This window comes from Opisthocomus hoazin, chromosome 1 (genome assembly GCF_030867145.1).
Source record: "Opisthocomus hoazin isolate bOpiHoa1 chromosome 1, bOpiHoa1.hap1, whole genome shotgun sequence".
Taxonomy (NCBI): domain Eukaryota; kingdom Metazoa; phylum Chordata; class Aves; order Opisthocomiformes; family Opisthocomidae; genus Opisthocomus; species Opisthocomus hoazin.
The window spans coordinates 106,844,468-106,863,772 of record NC_134414.1 but is presented as its reverse complement, the minus strand read 5'-3'; the positions used below and the strand labels follow the sequence as shown (position 1 = coordinate 106,863,772).

Sequence of the window (19,305 nt, the reverse complement as noted above, 5' to 3'; positions counted from 1 at the left end):
AAAACTAAATCATATGACTAAGAGCATTGTCCAGCCACTCCTTGAACTCTGGAGGTCTTGGTGCCGTGACCACTTCGCTGGGGAGCTTGTTGCAGTGACTGATCACCCTCTCAGTGAAGAACCTTGTCCTAATGTCCGATCTGAACTTCCCCTGACGCAACTTCATTACATTTTCCCATGTCCTGTCACTGGTCACCAGAGAGAGGAGATCAGCACGTCCCCCTCCGCTGCCCCTTGAGGAAGCTGTAGACTGCAATGAGGTCACCCCTCAGCCTTCTCTTCTCCAGGCTGAACAAACCAAGTGACCTCAGATGCTCCTTTTAGAAGCCTTGCCCTTGAGGGCCTTCACCATCTTGGTTGCCCTCCTCTGGATGCACTCCACTAGTTTGATGTCCTTCCTGTATGGAAGCACACAGAGCTGCACACAGTGCTTGAGGTGGGGCCACACCAGTGTGGTGCAGAGTGGGACAGTCGCCTTCCTCGACCAGCTAGCAATGCTGTGCTTGATGCACCCCAGGGCACGATTGGCCCTTTTGGCTGCCAGGGCACTCTGTTGACTCGTATTCAACAAAATAATAATCAACTCAAACCCCCATATTTCTTCCAGCAGAGCTACTCTCCAGCCTCTCATCCCCAAATTTGTATGCATAACCAGGGTTACCCTCTCCCAGGTGGAGAATCCGATGCTTGCTCTTTTGAAATTTCATATGGCTGGCAATTGCCCAGCTGTCTGGTCTCCAGATCTCGCTAAGGCCTCTCTACCCTCGAGGGAGTCCACAACTCCTCCTAGTTTAGTATTGTCAGCAAACTTATTTAATGTACATTTGATTCCTGTGTGCAGGTCATTTATAAAAGCATTGAAGAGCACTGGCCCTAAAATTGAGCCCTGAGGAACCCCACTGGTGACTGGCCACCAGCCTGATGTAACCCCATTTACTATAATTCTTTGAGCCTGACCCACCAGCCAATTGCTTACCAAACGTATTATGGACTTGCATAGCTGTGTGCTGGACAGTTTGTCTGAAAGGATTCTGTGAGAGACAGTATCAAAAGCTTTGCTGAAGTCCAAAAAGCCCACATCTGCTGGCTTCCCTTGGTCAACTAGATGGGTGACCTGGTCATAAAAGGAGATTAGGTTGGTTACGCAGGACTGCATTGTCTCAAGTGTTTTTCAATAACTCCCAGAATAACCTTCTCCATAATTTTATCAGGTGCTGAAGTAAGACTGACAGGCTTGTAATTACCAGAGTCTTCCTTCTTACAGTTCTTGAAAACTGGGACAATGTTTGCCAAATTGAGGTTTTTTTAAGGGCAGTTATGTTGTTTTTCTCTTCAGAGGAGAGAAGCTGGGTATTGCTCTGGCAATAGGAGTTACACATTTCTACCTTCACTGTTTCATCCTGCTTCATGTTGAGTCAGTAAAGAAGTCTAGAGGCCTTTGGAATGCTTCTCTCAAAAGGGAAAATAAGAAATAATTAGGGTAAGAGAGTTGTTGCCTGTGGCAAGAGGTAGGCTTTGATCTTTTATCTTGGCCTAGATAAACACACACTGAACTGATTAACACATATCTGAAACTCTTGTTCAGGTACAGAATTGCCAAAATATGTAGCAGCATAGTAGAAACCAAGCAAGAAAGCTTTCAGCTGTTACATCAGTCCATCTGCTGTGGTATTTTATGGACTTAATCGTTTTAGGAGCTTAAGAATTGGTAGAGAAAATCATCCCCAGTGTTCATCTGCTCCTGTCTGTTATAGGAAGATGAGGATGATACGTCAGGGGAATGTGCCGCCAAGAGGAAGATTATGAAATAAGATGTCAATAGCTGTTCTCTTAACCCCTGTGATTACTTGGTCCCTTACATCATAAAACATAAATATTGTTGTTGATTTCTGTTGGAGTTGGGGGCAGGGGTGGTGTTTCTAGTATAAAAACCTAATTTCTTCTACAGTCAGTTCTGAGGGTGAACGAATGAGCAGGGAGAGAACAGGTAGGAGGAAGGAGATCAGCAGCACCTCGATGACAAAAATGTTTTTAAACATGTGGTTTTGTTCAGGAACCTGGGTGTCAGTATCTGGTGTGCAGTGGTGCCTATTTTTAAGCATGCTGAGAAAGGGAGAGACGAAAGAGAATGAGTAAGTTGAGCAGTTTCGGAAGTACTTTTCATGCTTCTAGAGTAGCGTGAAAGATCTCTCTTAAGGATGTTTGTATTGTTGACTTTAGTTGTGGATGTTCTTGCTTGTATAGGTGTATTATTTTCTGAGGCTTTTTCTCCTGTAAGCAGGCTTCAACAATACTCTGCGCTATGGAGTCCCACAAGTCAACACACACTCTTATTTCTGTAGAAGCTCAGTGGCATTACCCTTTCAATACCACAGGCTTTTGGTATTCTAAAGATGAAGGAAAAAGAATGGAGGAAGCTGATCCAGATTCCTTTGGCCTTGTCTGAAACAAGTGACCCTGGAGCACTTTCTGCTGTTACTCCTGGTGAAAAGAGACAACTCTGCTACTTCTTTCTGTTACTGCTTAGCTACCAAGGTTAAACTGAAGGTTGTTTTCCACAGTTTCTCCATTGCTTGTATGGTTCTAACTGACGTTTCACAGTGACCTGTAGAACCAGGAAAGCCACAGAGAAACCAGTTGACTCTAATCTGAATGGTCAGCCAAACAGGTCGATATGGAGATCTAGAATGACTGGTTTTTGTCATTTAAGAGAGATAAGCCTTATCTAACTTCAGATGACTTCAGTGTGGACAGCTTCACCTTGAATCACTTTTAGGGAGGGAGAGGAATAAGGTTTGTTATTGTTGTTGTTGTTGTTGTTGTTTTGTGACGCATCTCTTGCTATTTAAAAGTAAGTCAGATGAATGCTGTCCTAAAACTGCGTGTGTTCCTCACTGGTTTTATCACAGAACCGTAGCATAGAATCACAGACTGGTTTGGGTTGGAAGGGACCTTACAGATGATCCAGCTCCAACCCCCCTGCCATGGGCAGGGACACCTTCCACTGGACCAGGCTGCTCAAAGCCGCGTCCAACCTGGCCTTGAACACTGCCAGGGAGGGGGCAGCCCCAGCTTCTCTGGGCAACCTGCTCAACCATAATTGCATTTATAGGGAGCCTGCGGTGAGTTACTGCACTTCTGCCCATGTTTTTTCAGCTCACCTAGGCTTTTAAGATTAGGTAAGATGGATCTCGCCTTCAGTGTTCTGAACAGAAATGCAGGTACCTAGTGTGAACATGAGTGAAGGATGAACAGAAACTGTGTTTTCTAACCAAAGTTATCATTGGCAGAATTTGCTAACTTATGCTACACACCGGGTTTGTAAGGCAAACATTTTTAGGGTTCTAATTTGAATAGTGTTATGCATCATCATGGTGAAGGAGAAACAGTGGAAAATAATGTTTATGAAAATTTATAGAAGAATATGAATGGACAGATGCAAACAAGTGGATTAAACAGGCAGTAAATATGCACGTTAATGTTTTAAAGACAGGCTTCAGCTTTGCTCTGAAACTTACTCATTCCAGTTTTAAATATCTTTCTCTCTGTGCTTTGCTTCTTTTTAGGCTCTAGTTCCTATAAACTGGTCATTTAGTAGCTGCAGCCTAGGCTGCTCCTTACTTCAAGAAACAGGATTATTCTCTTCTTGGTATTGTTCGTGGATACAACTGGGAACCATGTTTTTATTGTTTTTGCAGATCTGCATATATTCACTTTTTGGAAAGCACTGTGCTGTGACTGAGGTTTTCAGATGTTCAGTACAGATTGCTGCATGCAGAATACAGCAATCCTTTTCAACTGTCTTAGTGCTAGAATGTGATTGTGCTGTTGCAGATTTTGCCAGCTTGTTCCAATGTTCTGAAAGGATACAACTGTGCGAAATCAAGTTGATGCTTTAATAGAAATAAATGCTGGGGAGGAGAGATGTTGTCTTTTTAAATTTAGAAATAGGTGTTGGTTCAGCATATGTGGGCTTGTCAGTGAAATAGGTGCTTTTATCATTTTCGTATCTAAAATGCTTGTTGCTCTCTATTCGGAGATATGTGTATTATATAAAAATATTAATGCAGGGGGAAGTTTAGGCAATTAAGAGGCTCAAAATATTATGGAGTTGGGAAAATCCAAGTGCATAATTTGCGTTAGGGTTTTTAATCTAGATTATAGGCATATTTTTTTATAAATTTTTACTCTGTGTGCAGGCAAGCAGTAGATAAGTGATTCAGTTTGCAAAATAAACTGCAGAGCAGTAGTAAATATTGGATTCCAAAGCCTGCTTTTGTAAGGAAGCTATGAACGGAGGTTTTCAAAAAAGTCTCTGAAATTTACTTGCTCGCAGAAGAGCACAAAGTCTCACTTGGTTTTTGTCAAGTGAATGTTTAAGCTCCCCTGTTTGTTCATTTAATCCATATATATGGAAAACCAAAACCCACTAATAACCCTGTATCTGTTTCACAACTATAATGGACAGGATTTTGTCACGCATACTGGCAGAAATACCTATGTCAACTATTTTTCAATAGGTTTTGAATATCAGTGATACAGAACTTGGATGTAAGCTTCACTAGGGACTGTTGCTACTGAGCTTGGCTGGCAGGCCAGTGTCCCTTTTCTGAGCAAGATGTTCATCTATGGTTATTGTTCACCATGAAAACAGAATATTATAACCTTTGAAAAATCACTTGTTCTAGAGGGATTTATTTTGTGTTTACAGCATGGTTGACTTGCTCAGTAATGATAGAAGCGTTTACTCTAAAAGAGCACTTTCAAACTGCTTTTTATCTTTGGACATAATACAAGTGTGTAAATGCACAGATTATAAATTCTTACAATACTAATTTTTAGGACTTAGTCTGCAATTTCAAAGTAATTTCTTTTTAATTTGATTTTCAATAGAAAAGGAAGTATGTTACTTTTTGTTTCTGTAGGCTTTTCTTGCTTCACAAACTTGAAGGTGAATATGATCTCAGCCAAACACTTCATCTGTTTGGAGGGGAAGTAGAAAGAGCACAAAAATCATTGCAGCTGCACAACTATTGTTTGTTTCAGTAGTAACACTTAAAGTTACAATATGTCTGTTCTTGAGGGAAGAGAAGAGGACGATTCTTCTGAAATATGGATTTAATGAGCATAGCCATTAATTACACCAGTTGCTTCATATGAGAACTCTTGAGTGCGGTGGCTTTATGACAACTGTTGGCTGAATTACAAACACAAGCGCCACTTGCCTTCTGTTGAAGGCAAACCTTATATCTTTGAGAAGAAGGGAAGCTTTGCCTCCTAGTTGCTTTATAGAACTGCACCACACCCGCTGCACAAATGCAATGTGCAGGACTGAAGATATTTTGTATGTAACAGTCTTTCTTTTTCCCCTTTTTAAATATAGCTAGCTCCCAGTTTACAGTTTCCTCACAACTATCTTTAAACTTCATGCTGCTGTTTTTATGGAAGCTGGAGCTCTGTTTAGAATTTTTTTTTTACTTACTTGGAAAATGAATCAGTGGAAAATGGAATCACAGGCTCTCCTTCTGCCCCTCTCCTCCCAACCACTGTGGTCTAAACCAAGACGTATAGTACGTCCTAGCTGAAGATAATCTTATAAATTGATGTACATGCTGCATTTTTCTGGAATTCTAGTTATGGAAATAAAAATATTTACTTGATTTGCTTGGGTTTTTTATGTCAGGGAAATTGATCTAACTGATATCTAGTGATCCTATATAGCAGTGCAGAATAATTTAAACGAATAAGTGTGAAAATGCAAATGTGTATGTCTGTATTTGTTTTGTTTTAGGGCACATGTATACACTGCTACAAAGAATAGTCTTCCCTTTCTACCCTTTATAGTCCACATTCCAAGAAACTATGAGCATGCTTATGCATTACAAAATGTTTGGTGTGTATAATGTATTCTCCAGTCAGTCACAAAGAAAAAGAACCTGAAAAAAGTTGAATATTGAACATGCATGTGGACACAAGTCATTACTTCCTCCATCTCATTTTTTCCTGACTTACTGATTAAAGTCTTCATTTTAAAAGCCGGTGGTAGGTCACATACTTCTTGGTTTTCTGGGATTGTTGATTTCTCGCTGATCTGTGAAAACCAAACCCTGGGGTGATATATTAAGCATGGAGCATTTGCTGGCAGTTGAGGCTTCTCAAGCCAACTCTTACTAGTAGTTCCAGTGACATTTAACACTTCTGCCACCGTAACTGCATGTGTGGAAAGCAGTTGGAGACAAGGAGGAAAAGTAGATGTGGGCTTCAGCCCGTATGCAGCTTGAAGACAGTCAAATTAAGTTCACAAGAATCAAAAAAATGGGTGAATAATGTATGTAAAAACCTGTGAGCAGAGTTGCCCGTCTGTGGTCGCTAGTGTTAGATTCTGAATGTGGAAGCAATGGTTTGGGATGGGATCTTCATCTGCATACAGTGCCAGTGATACCAGGCTTGCTACCACAACATTTAACTGCCTCTAACAGCTGAAATTATAATGGCATTTCAGCAGTCCTAGAACTCTCAGACAACTGATTCTTTTTTTTTTGCAGTTGTGGGAGCTCAGGTTATTTAAAAATCAAGCTTCTTAGATTTGCCTGTCAGCTCACAGACGCTAATTGGCATTTGGAAATATGTATATTATCATGTCACTCTTATGTCAATGAACAGTTTTAGATCCGTCCACTAATTAATGTCTTTCAACCCTTTTAAAATTCTTTGAGCCCTGCAATTCTGGGGAAGCTATTGAGAATCTGAACATTCAGCAAAGTAGAAGCCAGCCCACCTCTCTGCTGGAATGACTCTTCATGCAACCAGAGTCTTCTAACATACTGCATCATGGTTTAAAATCTCTTGCATCTGCTGGAAGATCAGACAACTGTTACCCAGGAACACCCACTCTTGAGAAGAGTTGTAGCTTGTGTATAACTGTGTATTTCTTCAACCCAAGATTATGTACTTTTGAGAAGGGAGAAGCAGATTCATTTCACATCCTTAGGAATGAAATAAGCCAAACGACATTTTTTATGAGATGGCATTATTTCTGTAATGGATCAGATTCTCTGTGTAATGAACAGTGAATGTTTTCATTTTCTACCTAGTTGATATTTAAATTTTAACTGATAGAATCTGAAGATGCTGTTCATTCAATCTGAAGATTGAGGGGAAAAATACTTACAACTGGCATATCTCTTTGTAATTGCCTTCTTTTGTATATACAGAGGGTGTGGGCAAACACGTACCAACCAATATAAACAGAATGTTTCAAAGTCCAGCTTTCAAGCAGTCTTCAAAGTTATTACATGTGTTAAGAATTTCAGTCTTTGATATTGAAATAAAATTACTCTTGTAATGTATGAGTAAATGTCTCAAATATAAGAGATATAGAAAGATATGAAAGATAACTCCACAAATATAACCTGGTTTAGCTCCATATGTGAAGTATTGCTGTATTCTTAGATTCTAGTTTTCAGTACCTATTAAAATGCAGATCTGATGCTCATAGTGGGGGAGGTAAGGAGGGAGATTAAATGGTTCTAAATGATATCTGTACTGTGTGTATTTAAGAATGGTGTGACCTTTCTGTTTACTGTTGTTACAAAGTCTCAGCCTTGTTTTTTCTCGAGTAAATTTTATTTGGTGGAAGCTCTTTACTAACAGCTGGTTTCTTGGTTTAGGCAGGACAGCAAATGGGAGAAATAATGCAACAGTAGTCTCACAGGTTCTAGCTTCTCGTGCCCACCAGCTGCAGTCTTAAAGTTGCACACGCCTTTGAAAGAGGATGGGTTTTATCTCTTTCTTTTACTACTGATGAAAGTATTCAGCATTCAAGTGAATGCCGTGATCGTTGCTGAACTGTTTTGGGTTTTTTCTTGGAAATGAGCAAGGGAAAGTTAGTTCACTTGTCTGCTCCTTTTTCAAAACCTTTTCTTCAAGCAGGGTAGAAGAACCTTAAGTTTAAAACAATTATGTAGGATAAAACCATGACTTAACCTTTCTGAGAGTCAAGAATTTGCCTAATCCTGTAAACATCCCAAATGTCAATCTGCACTGAAACATCTGTTTGCCTTAGCAGGCAGTGATCAAAGGCTAAAGTGCCATTTACTTGCAACTTCTTTTTCTAATTGTCTCTGAATTGAAGAGACATGCTTAATTACCCTGCTGAAATGCATGCATGGTTCAAGGAAAAGAGTAATCTTTCCAGAGAAAAGTGCTACATTTTTTTTTTTCCGGAGAGCTGGCCTGTCTGCAATACTTCGTTAACTATTTCCTGTCCTTAAGATCTTTGACTTATACGTTAATACAGTGGGTATACTTAATAAAGCTTACTGAACGTAGCCACACTGAGTTACAAATAACTTCTAAGGTGTAATTGTTGCATTTAATCTTGCCTGCTTTGGTTGGAAGGTTTTTTGATTATATTTCGGCTGTACTTGAAATTAATTTTTATGAGGAAAGCTAGTTAGCTAATGCTTTCTTTATTCCCTGTCCTTAAAAGTTGAGATGCTATTCTTGTCACTTCCCTACTTCCACTGGAGATGGGATAAGGGTACCTTGTCGCTGTCCTGTCCGTTGACTTCTGTTTCCAGACTCTGAGCAAAGTAAGACCAGACATTTCTAGATTGTGACTGATTCCATATGAAAACTCAATTGCAGAATTCTGCTGTTCCAGTGTAACTAAATGCGTTTATGAGAGAAAACTCTTGAATGCATTTAGTTCATCTCAGTGTGCTGGTAGGAAACCTTTGACATGCGGTCATCATTTACATCATCTTTCACATTATAGCTACTTATTCTCACCTTCTTTCTTCCACAGGCGCTTCAGAGTAACCTGAAGTATTCTCTATTGCCGAGACGGCTGATCATCAGTAAAAGATTATCTCAATGTCTGCATCCAGCACTACCTAGTGGAGTGCATTTAAAGGCACTAGAAACCTATGAAATAATCTTTAAAATTATTGGGACAAAATGGCTTGCCAAGGATTTATTCCTGTACAGGTAAACTTTTCTTGAACGGCATATGCATTTCACAGTCTATTTTAATTGACTAATTTTTTTCTTTCTTTTTTTTTTTTTTTTTAAAGCTCTGGTTTGTTTCCTCTGCTGGCAAATGCAGCAATGTCAGTGAGGCCTGTTCTCCTCGGTTTGTACGAGAAATACTTTCTTCCTCTACAAAAGTCCCTTCTGCCTGGTCTTCAAGCTTTTGTAATTGGACTACTGCCTGGATTGGAAGAAGGATCAGAAATTTATGACAGGTGAGAACTAGTATTAGTTTAAAAGCAATATACAGTATTTTGCTTTCCTAGGGAATTCTCAAGAAACTTCTGTAAGCTCTCTATATAAAAGGCTTCATAAAAGAGCTGCTAAGGGTGGAAGAATGGCGAGTCCCTGAAAAATGCAACGAATGGTGCTAAAGTAGAAAACCCCTTTCCCCTTCTGTTTTCATCTCAGCAGGAGAAGAGGAGAGAAGAGGAGAAGGAAGTTTAAATATGGATGTGCTGAGAGAAAGGAATAAAAACTATTTCTTAAAGCTTCTCTGGACTCCTAAATAATTAACCTGACTCCCCAAACCACTGCTCTGTCGATAAATTTTATTTAAATAATATTGTAACACAAGAGAGCAGCTGAATTCTTTCCAGTCTTTCTATACCAGATACTTACCCTCAGTATCTGAAAACACGAGCAAGAGGCAAGTCTTATAAAATCTGTTGTGGGAAAAAGTGTCTCTCCTGCTCTTGGGTGCCCCTGGCAGTTATGACTATGGCATTCAGTACGATGAATTCAGGATCAGGAAGTGTGCTGAGAAGAGCAGCTCAGCACCCATTTGCGTAGTGGTTTTTCTTCAGTTACCAGAACTGTTTTGTAAGATCTTAGAACTCAACCACTGTAGGTTTCATCCAAATGTTTCTTTGCTTAAAGAGTCACTCAACATTGCACTGGTAATGTACTTCCTTCTGTATTACCAGTGTTGGCTGTTCTCTCTGCCCTTTTTGAATCTTAAATGACTGTGTGTTCAGCCATAGGACCTCCAATGTGATTGCTTTTAAACTAATTTCAGTGTACCGATCCTGTGTGCAATAACTACCAGTGTGTCATTTTATCTCATGTTTTCCTTTGTTTGGTGACCTACAAATAGAGCCCATTGATTTGTAAATACAAATACATAGGGTATCTTCCACTTCCCAGACTGATAAAATTGGCTTTCAGAGTCTAGCATCAGCTTAAATTATTTCGAATTCAGCATTGCACACCTCTCACTGTAAGTATTTTGCAATCAGAGCTACTGACGTAATTTGGTCAGAGCTTAATGTTTGCAGATAATTACTGGAGAAGTTTCCAAATTATGCACGGAAACTCTGTTTTAGTGAGTGTGCACAGTGACAAAAGATTTAATGGGTTTTGACTGTTTTCATACAATCAGGTGCTGGCTGTCTTCATGTGAAAAGGGCAATATTGATAATGCAAAGACGAGGAAATTAAATTATGTTAACTACAATACTAATTCTGTTTATAATTGCCTTTTTATGCTATAAAACTGAACTAACAAAAATCTATTTTCTCATGTCAAATATATTTCCATACAGAACAGATGCTTTGCTTGTGAAGCTCTCCTTATTGATGGGCCAAGAAGTGTTCTACGGAGCGCTCTGGGGCAGTGTCCTGGTCAGCCCATCCATCAGGCTGCCTGCTTCTCTTTTTGTTGTCAGTCATATCAACAGAGACCTGTCTGGAAAACAACAGAAGTACATGCTTGGCACCGATTATAAGCTCACAGTAAGTTCATTACACCCCTTGTAGAACAGTCTTATCTGCCATAATACCAGCATACTAGCAGATTGTGCCTTCTCTGTATTAAATTAGAATAACATGCTCTTAAAAACATTTTCGAGAGAGAGAAAGAGAGGCTGAAAGGTCCACACTTTGGAATTGCTTAATGCGGTTGCTTCATGGGACCATCATACCTCAAATGTAGCAGAGAATCTCCCATACAGATTTTGGTTAGCCTGCAGAATGCAAGACTTCTGAAGCTTCTGCAGTTCTTGGTAATCGGTACTGCATACAGCCTAAAAAGACTGTCTCTGTTTCAAATCAGAAGATAAATCTGACGCCTTTTCTCTACCTGTTCTGAATATGCATGTAAGGTTGAAGACCAGCTTTTCTATCATACAGGATATACAGTGTTTAATATGGATTTCTCAAAGTGTTTGCAGTTCTGGAAGACAATTCTGAAATTTAGTAGCATTTTATTTTTCCAGTGAAATGGAAATCCTCAGTAAGTAGTGATTTATATTAACTTGAGTGATGGAATAACTGTAATGCTAGTTAGTACTTTTAATATCTGCATTTTGTGAAGCTTCACATTCTATCTGATAGCCAGTGATGTCACACTGCAACATTCTGTATTGTTACAAAACTGAGTATTTCATAAGTATTAACGATTCTTTTAACAGTATTCCACAAAACTTTTTTTTTTTAACTCATTTTAGGGGCAGATGTTAAATGGCTGAGTAATTATCTTCTTATTAAAAAAAAAATTGTTCACATATAACCAAGTTTGCTTTCTTTCCCTCTTGTGATTATTAACAGTGATTGTAGTTTAAATGTTAGCATGAAGTAAAACACTGTTGTGATTTCTTTTTCTTTTACAGACAAAGTCTCTGTGTGTATCAGTACTGGATTCAAATGTCCTTGTGCAAAGAAACACTCTAGAAGTGATTCTCTTCTTCTTCCCATTTTGTACAGCTTTGGTAAGAGGACTGTTGTGGCATTGTCACATGCGCACTTTGTGCGGGAAGGTGCCTTCTGTGAAACCAGCCCAGCTCCTACCTCTGTTATTGCCAAATGTCTGAATTTTGTACCTTCAAAAAACAATGAACAGGTTTTGCAGGTTTTTGTTCCCCCATCAATTTTACTAGTAGAGGAGACTCTGCTGCTTCTCAGACTCCTTACAGGTTCAAATGAAGTTGTGCTTTCAAAGTGAATGTTGCATGATGTTTGGAATGTTCTTGAAGTATTCAGGCCTGAGAAATTGCGTATGGAAAAAATATCGAGCTCCATTTTTGAGTAGGATTTCGGCATTTGGAATTGTCTGCGCTAAACTAAGATTCTTCTGTTAAAGACCAGGAAAGAAAATATTACTTGAAACAGGAGCTGTTCCCAATCGTTTCCTAACTTACCTAGTAGTATAGCCAGTATTATGGCAGTGGCAAGCAATTTGAAGTCTTAAGGCATAACATAATGAAGTCTTTAGTGTTTTTAGCTTAAGTGTAGCTCTGTACCTTGCATATGAAAATGATCACAGTTGTGCCACATTCCCTTTCTTGAGCTTTTTAGTATACAAAATATATTGCTGTTGATGTTTTTTTGCCTTTGTTTTCCAAACATTAATATTACCAGTTAAAAATAAATCTCATTGGCAATTTGTCTTGTTTCTGTGTTCGTAAACAGCCCAAGTATCTTTGCTTTTTGTCCTAGGACTGCAATGAAAGCACTATTCTATTGCGCAGGACTGATTTAGTCTATATTCTGTCAGCAGCTACACAGACATTGTTGAGGAGAGACATGTCACTCAACAGAAGATTATATGCATGGTTGCTAGGTACTGTACAATATGCAGTGATATTCAATATTCTGAAAACCTAAGAGGAAAAAAATCAGTGCTTAAAAACATAATGCACTTTTTCAGCAGTTAATGAATGATGATAAAATAAAGTGCGGTTTAGTTGCCATTTATTAAGTACCTGTTTAATAAAATTAAGCATTCATTTTGCAAATGGGCTTCTTTTCATAGGTGAGTTAATTTCACTGTCCTGAATCACAAGGTACCTGACAAATTATGTCATGTGCCGTCCACAGTACATTCTGAAGTGGTTCAGTGGACTGAAAGGAGTGGGACGCTATTTTAAACTTGCTCTTCTGGAATTAGTAATCTATTAATTCCCACGTGGGCTTAATTGTCAAGGAGGGGCTATAAGAGAACTATAGCTTCTCCCCATCTGCCTCCTTTTAACAGCATAAGAGGAGGCTAAGACTGACGGGGCAAGAGCAGCAGCCGTGTAGTTGCACGAAGGCTGCCCTTGCTGACCATGTGTCTGGATCTGGCCTTGGGTTTCATTTATGTTCAGTACAGCACATCTGGATGCCTCAAACTGTGATACGCAGGCTGTCCTTGGGCAGTAAGTGAGTTAGTTTCCAGCAAAGCGTTGAAATGACAAAGGTTAAAAATGCAGTGTAATTTCAATATTTGTATAAATGACGTGTGTGTTTCTCTGTACTCCTGATGCCTCTGTTTATCTTGTAGGCTCTGATATTAAAGGTGGTACTTTTGCTTCAGACTTAACAACTTCTGAAGACCATGCTATTTATTTCTTTGGAAAATATTCTAAAGATCTTTTAGTTGAGGTTGGTGTTCATTGTATGCAGATGTATTTATGGTCCTTTCAAATGTTATTGCAAACTGCATCTAGAATTGTTCACTGTGCCACTTCGTTTGTCCTTCGCTTTCTGTCCCTAAAGACAGCATCCTTTTGGTGGTTATATTTTCATCTCTCTGAATGGCCACTGTCCTATATTTATCCCAATATTCTATGTGCTTACAATACAAACAGAATCTATTGAAACCAAAGGGTACCTGAATAATTTAAAAATGCTGCCCTGAAGAAGATAAGCTCTTGAGCACAGATGATGAGAAGATGTCATTGATTTGTCTATCCTGTATGGAAAATTGAAGTTCAGTTGTAGTCGGTATTAAACAAAATGTAATTTAGAAACACTTCAGTTCTTAATAAAATGGCCGTCTCTCTTCTACGTATAACATTTTATATTTTCTTTTTGCTAGAGTTTGATTGAAATTTTACAGCAGAAATTCCCAGAGTCTGATACAGAGGAACAGCATCAAGCTTATTTGAAACCCTTCCGCATCCTCATCAGTCTCCTTGACAAACCTGAAATAGGTAATGTTGCTTGTCACTTCTGTTACGACTGCTGACGACTGTTACAACTTGGTGTTCCTCGCCTTGGACGGTTGGACTCGGGACAACGCCCTGCACGCTTCGTCCTAATTCTGGCTGTGTGTGCGTTGTGTGTTAGTGTGCAGGGGGCTGCGTTCCTTGCCTTGGGCCTGGTTCAGAGCAGAGCTCTGGAGCAAGCAGCCTCTCCAGATTCTCTCTGGCTCTTCTGCAGAGCACTCCACTGCATAGGGTGGGCATATCCTAGTGAGGATAACGCTCTTCCATGCCCAGAACTGCAAGCTGACGGGCCAGTTAAAAAGAACCACTTCTGCCCTGGTCGCAATATTCTGCTCAGCTCATTCCTTGGAGCTTATTCTCTAAAATACTGTTAGGCTTCTTGTTGTTCTGTCTCATAAAGCGGCTTCTGTCTGGAAAACCACGGGCACTGCTCTTGCCTGGGATTTTCCAGCGCTTGGCTGTGCTCGCAGGCCTTCCTGTACACTTGCGTCAGACCCTGATGACCGCGCTGCTTTTCCAGACGCTGTAGTCACACAGGCAGCTGGTCTGTGGTGGTACTGCTGCCGGCGTGGGCAGCACCGCTTACCTGCGGGTGCTCCAGCTGGCAATAACCTCTTACGGGTGTGGGGAGGTTAGGGTGCCTCTGTCAGCAGCGCTGCTGGCTTCTGCTGGCCTGACACTGCGGTGGGAGCTACAGTTTGAGATTTCATGACTGAGCTGTGAAGAATTTCCTCCTCTTCCCTGACTGTCACATGTCTGTCCTGTTGTGTACGTGAAGTTGCCAGCACCAGAAGGGTGAGGCTCTGCCAGCCCTTGTTTTAAACGGCAAGTTCTGCTTTCTGCATCAAAAAATTAAGCCAAAGTGACTTGACAAATTTTTAGGATTTAATAATACTCTGTAAGAACCACATACAGATAAATATTTGAAGTTACATTGTGTGAATCTAACAGGTATGAGAAGCCTGTGGACTGGTTAACTGGTATTTGTTGGAAGCTAATAGAGTCTTTAGCGACTGACTGTATCCCAAAGTGTTGTTCTAGGTATTATCCTGGGTGGGGTACGATGTTGCCATTGACTGAGCCTGCAGACTTTAAATAAAACTCGTGTGCTGAGACTAAATGCTTTAGCGGCAGTTGGTTTTGCAGGCTCCTGTGTCTGGTAAGCTTATCCTCTTTCATTGGTCAGGAAGGTCCTTTTAAGCACATGCCCTGTTAAAATATTATCAAAGCACTGCCAGGAGAAATGAGGATTCTGTATTGCTTATCTAACAAATAAATGCTACCTTAGTAAAGCAGTTGTTGGTCTGTTTGTACGACAGCAGTGCTGATGTTTCCTTCTGCTGGTTTTAGTTGTTTTTCAGCTGTTTTAACAAAAATCTATCATGATAACTCCTTTTATATAAAGCATTTTTAATTACTGACAAAAATGCTGAAGAAGAGACAGTTGGCTAAGGTTGTTACAGTATCAATTTCTTGAGTAATCTAGTTTAGAAAGTAGATTACAAATAACTACCCTATTGTATGTTTTAGTTGGCTGACAATCAGTATTAATCTGAACTACAAATAAGGGTTGTTTATCCGAAGTGCATTATTCAGTTTAATCTTTCTGTTCAAGTCAGCACACAAAATATAACTTCTTGAGCCTTCAGCCAATATGATTTTCACTTCCTTTTGAAATGGGTTTAGCGATGCAACTTTTTTTTTAAAGGTAGCAAACTAAAACATAACAAGAATCTTTGACCTTTTCTGCTACTCTTAGTCACTTTAACTTTTTTCTTCCTTTTTAGAAGCACTCATGGGAATGCTTTGTTTAGGTTATTGTACTTATTATTTGTTCACCTCCTCTATAGATGATTTCAGATAAAACAAAAAAGTGCTGACTTGAAAATTGAGCGGAGTTGTCAGCACACACCTAACATACTTTCTTCTTAAAACTGTTCATAAATATGCATTTTTGATATATATTTAGGATATTTAGGCATTTGAACTTGCTGAGTTTGCTTCTGTCCCTCAAAATTTAATCAAGGCTACTATGTTAAACATGTTTTGGGAAATCTGTTTGTTTTCCTTACGGATACAGACATGGTGATTATTGTTGGCACATGAACTGCAGGTTTATTGTTATGATTATGCCCACTTATAAATGATTGCAATGTAGGTGCCTTACTGAAGTGACTTAAGTGTAATGTAGAGCCAGTGCTATGGCTTTCCAAGTATCACTTTTAAAAGTTCCTAAAATGAACAACAGGTAGTATTTAACTAGAATTAAAAAAAAAAAAAACACCACAAATATTTAACTACATAATTAATTTTATTAAATTTTAGTAACTAGAAAATCTGACATTTTAAAAAGCCACGTAAGCATTTTTCTTCCTATTTGGGTGATTGTTTTTTTAGTCTAATTACCCCTCATTTAAGTCTATACAAGTTTGTAACTGAGCTGCCTAGCAATCACTCTGGTGCAACTACTGGATTCTTTTTTCCTTCAATTGTAGGACCACAGGTTGTTGGGGATCTGTTCCTTGAAGTTATTAGAGCCTTTTATTCCTACTGCAAAGACGCACTTGGTTCTGATCTCAAACTTAGCTACAATCAAAGTGGCAACATACTTGCAAGGTATAACTACAAGTTTTCAACTGTGAACTGAAACTTTATCATTTATATTAAGCGAACTTATTAAAATCTAACCAATTTAAGGAAGGTTATGTTTTTAACAAAGTGACTTTCTATAGAGAAGATGAGATTTTTCTGTGACTTTCCTTTTTCCCCACACATGCTTGATTTCTCCTTGATTGTCAGAGAAGAAAATTAAGTACACTGCATGTGACAGGTGTTGATTAAATCCAGCTATATTGGCCAAGAATCGGTCTGGTAACAGAACTCTTAGCCTTTTGATTTTCCAAGTTTAAGGCTTGATTTCTTTCACCTGGTAGAAAGATGCTCAAACTCTAGCTATTCCGGAATGACTTAATCCTTGATTTAAAACAATCAATGTCTTTTAGTTTGTAGAGAAGAGGAAAAAGATTTTAGAACACATCAGCTAATACTGTAATGTACATGCTGTTAGAATCTTCACTGACATCTGTTTCTTTTTTTTCCTTTTTTTCCCTTTGACACAGTGCGATCAAAGAGAACAAAAATGCTTCGGAAATTGTCAAGACAGTCAATTTGTTGATCACATCCTTAAGCACGGATTTTCTTTGGGATTACATGACCAAATGTTTCGAAGATTCTTTCAGGTGTTTATGTTGTCAAACAATAGTGCTCCTCTTAAAAATGCCTCTTAAGAGCTATCTGTGTAAGATAATGAAGTTTACTGAAGCATTTAAATTCTGGAAGGGATATAATACATGTTAGACAGATATGTAAGTTGCATCCTAAAGTAATTGAAGAAGGCAAACAGGTAAACAAGTAGATGGAAACTAGCAACCTGAGAAGAAAAGAAATTACTTTCAAAATGACAGCTGAACGAGGAAAAGGATTGCGAGGGGAGGTAGAGAGGTCTTCCCCGGAAGAACAAGTGTTTTAAGATCTCTATCTTTTTATCTCTTTCTAAATAGAACATAAGATTATACTTTAGTAAGATTTTGTATAGAGATTCAATCTGAAAATTGGAAGCACTTTAGCATCCCACATGTAAGCTACAGTTGATGTGGTTTTGACAGAATGTTTTGTCCTGCTATATTAGAAGTCCCATTTTACTTTGCTTCAGAAAGCCTAGCTGTTCAGTATTTTGTGCTGGCTTTAATGAAATTTTTTTATTGTAACAAGGATTTTGACAAGAAAAAAGCTTACATAATAATGTTTCTCTCAATCCAGAAACAAATCCACACAGATGAGATATGCTCTTGAAAATATTAGCACTCCTCCTACAGTTTCAGAGCTCTGCACACTATTGGTGTTTCTTCTTGACGTAATTCCTTTGGTAAGGCAACCTGAAGTTAACTGCTTTGAAGTCTTCAGAAACTTAAAATCAAATAATTCATATTGTGATTACCTGAAATGAAACTAGGCCAATTGACATACATGTGCATATACATGTTATATCCTGCAAAGTATAGCTTTATGTGCTGACTTATATATGGCTACCTGTACTATTGCCTAGCAAAATAAAAATTGTCTGCATTTTAAAATATGGTGATTCTATCAAAGGAATGAAAAAGTGTACCTTTTGCTTCTTGAGTAAATAATTTCCTGGGACTTTTTGGTCTCTTAGTAGTTGGCTGACTACTGTAAGATTTTTAGGGTATGATTCAGTGTTCATCATGTACAATGAAGGAAAAAGGAATAGCACTGAAGCAAGTTTGTACAGCTTAACCATTCATGAACTAACTTTATCAATCATTGGTCAGTGTTGCTAGACAGCTGAATAATAATATGTGATAACTATTTTAAACAATGCTTATTTATTTTAGGAACTCTACTCTGAAGTGCAGACTCAGTATCTTCCACAGATGCTCAGTTACATGGTGCAGTCTCTCCTGGAAAATATGGAAGTGTTAGGTTTACCAGAACTCACTCATGCCTTAAAGACCTGTTTTAAGGTGCTTAGCAAAGTGCAAATGCCCCCTTCCTATTTGGACATTGAGACAGGAAGTGGAAATGGGGTAGGTGTTTTTCCAGTACTTACAGATGTTTAAAATTGTTAGTAACATAACATATTTTAAAATGCTAATTCTCCTCACTTAAACCTAGATGATAACTGCAGCAGTAAAGATTTTTTAAACTTACCTTCTTTGGCCCCTTCCAGAGCTATCTGATGCCTTGTTATTTTTACTGGGTGTTCAGTTGTGACTTTTTTGAGTTATTTGTGACAGTGAAGGAGTATCGTCTTGTCTGAAACTGGGGCTATAATCCTACCTCTTGAAAAGAATGTGATCTTAATGGTTTTGAAAAGGCACTTCAGCATCATGCAGTTGCTAAAGATTCGAGTTGCCAAATCAAACCCAGCTTTATAGCTGGTTAGGTCTGCAAGGCTTTCAATTAATATTTTAGTTTAACACAGTGTGGCATTATTTGTGAGCAAGAGACCATGATAGGGAATGAGGAATAGATGGCATAAACCAGTCATACAAGCACAGCCTGCCAATGTTTTGCAGCAGAGCAAATACATGCACTTGACTAGAAATAATCCAACATATGTAATACTGTTCTAGTGGTGAATTGACTTTAAGGAAACATTTCGATTTTCTAAGTATCTGTAGCTTTTGTTCTGTTGGCGTTTGATGAATGAAGCTGTGACAATTATACAAACTTTTGTTAGGTTTTAAATGCAATTGAATTGAACTGCTTGCAAAGACTATGTCTCATGATTTTGTAAAAGTGATCTGTATCTGGAAATTGC

At 38.7% G+C, this 19,305-nt stretch overlaps 1 protein-coding gene across 4 annotated transcripts in view; it reads left to right on the top strand.

The window, feature by feature from the left end:
- DOP1B (DOP1 leucine zipper like protein B) overlaps window positions 1–19,305 on the top strand; it is a 50,018-nt gene that overhangs the window by 4,349 nt on the left and 26,364 nt on the right. For 3 of the 4 annotated variants that reach the window (XM_075432248.1, XM_075432231.1, XM_075432240.1), the window contains exons 3-13: window positions 8,810–8,991; window positions 9,078–9,248; window positions 10,578–10,767; window positions 11,643–11,741; window positions 12,469–12,592; window positions 13,295–13,395; window positions 13,832–13,946; window positions 16,457–16,577; window positions 17,081–17,200; window positions 17,781–17,886; window positions 18,377–18,568. In XM_075432248.1, coding sequence (XP_075288363.1) covers window positions 8,810–8,991; window positions 9,078–9,248; window positions 10,578–10,767; window positions 11,643–11,741; window positions 12,469–12,592; window positions 13,295–13,395; window positions 13,832–13,946; window positions 16,457–16,577; window positions 17,081–17,200; window positions 17,781–17,886; window positions 18,377–18,568 — 1,521 coding nt within the window. Of the gene's footprint in view, window positions 1–8,809; window positions 8,992–9,077; window positions 9,249–10,577; window positions 10,768–11,642; window positions 11,742–12,468; window positions 12,593–13,294; window positions 13,396–13,831; window positions 13,947–16,456; window positions 16,578–17,080; window positions 17,201–17,780; window positions 17,887–18,376; window positions 18,569–19,305 lie in introns of those variants that run through there. The other variant, XM_075432258.1, reaches the window with a different exon arrangement.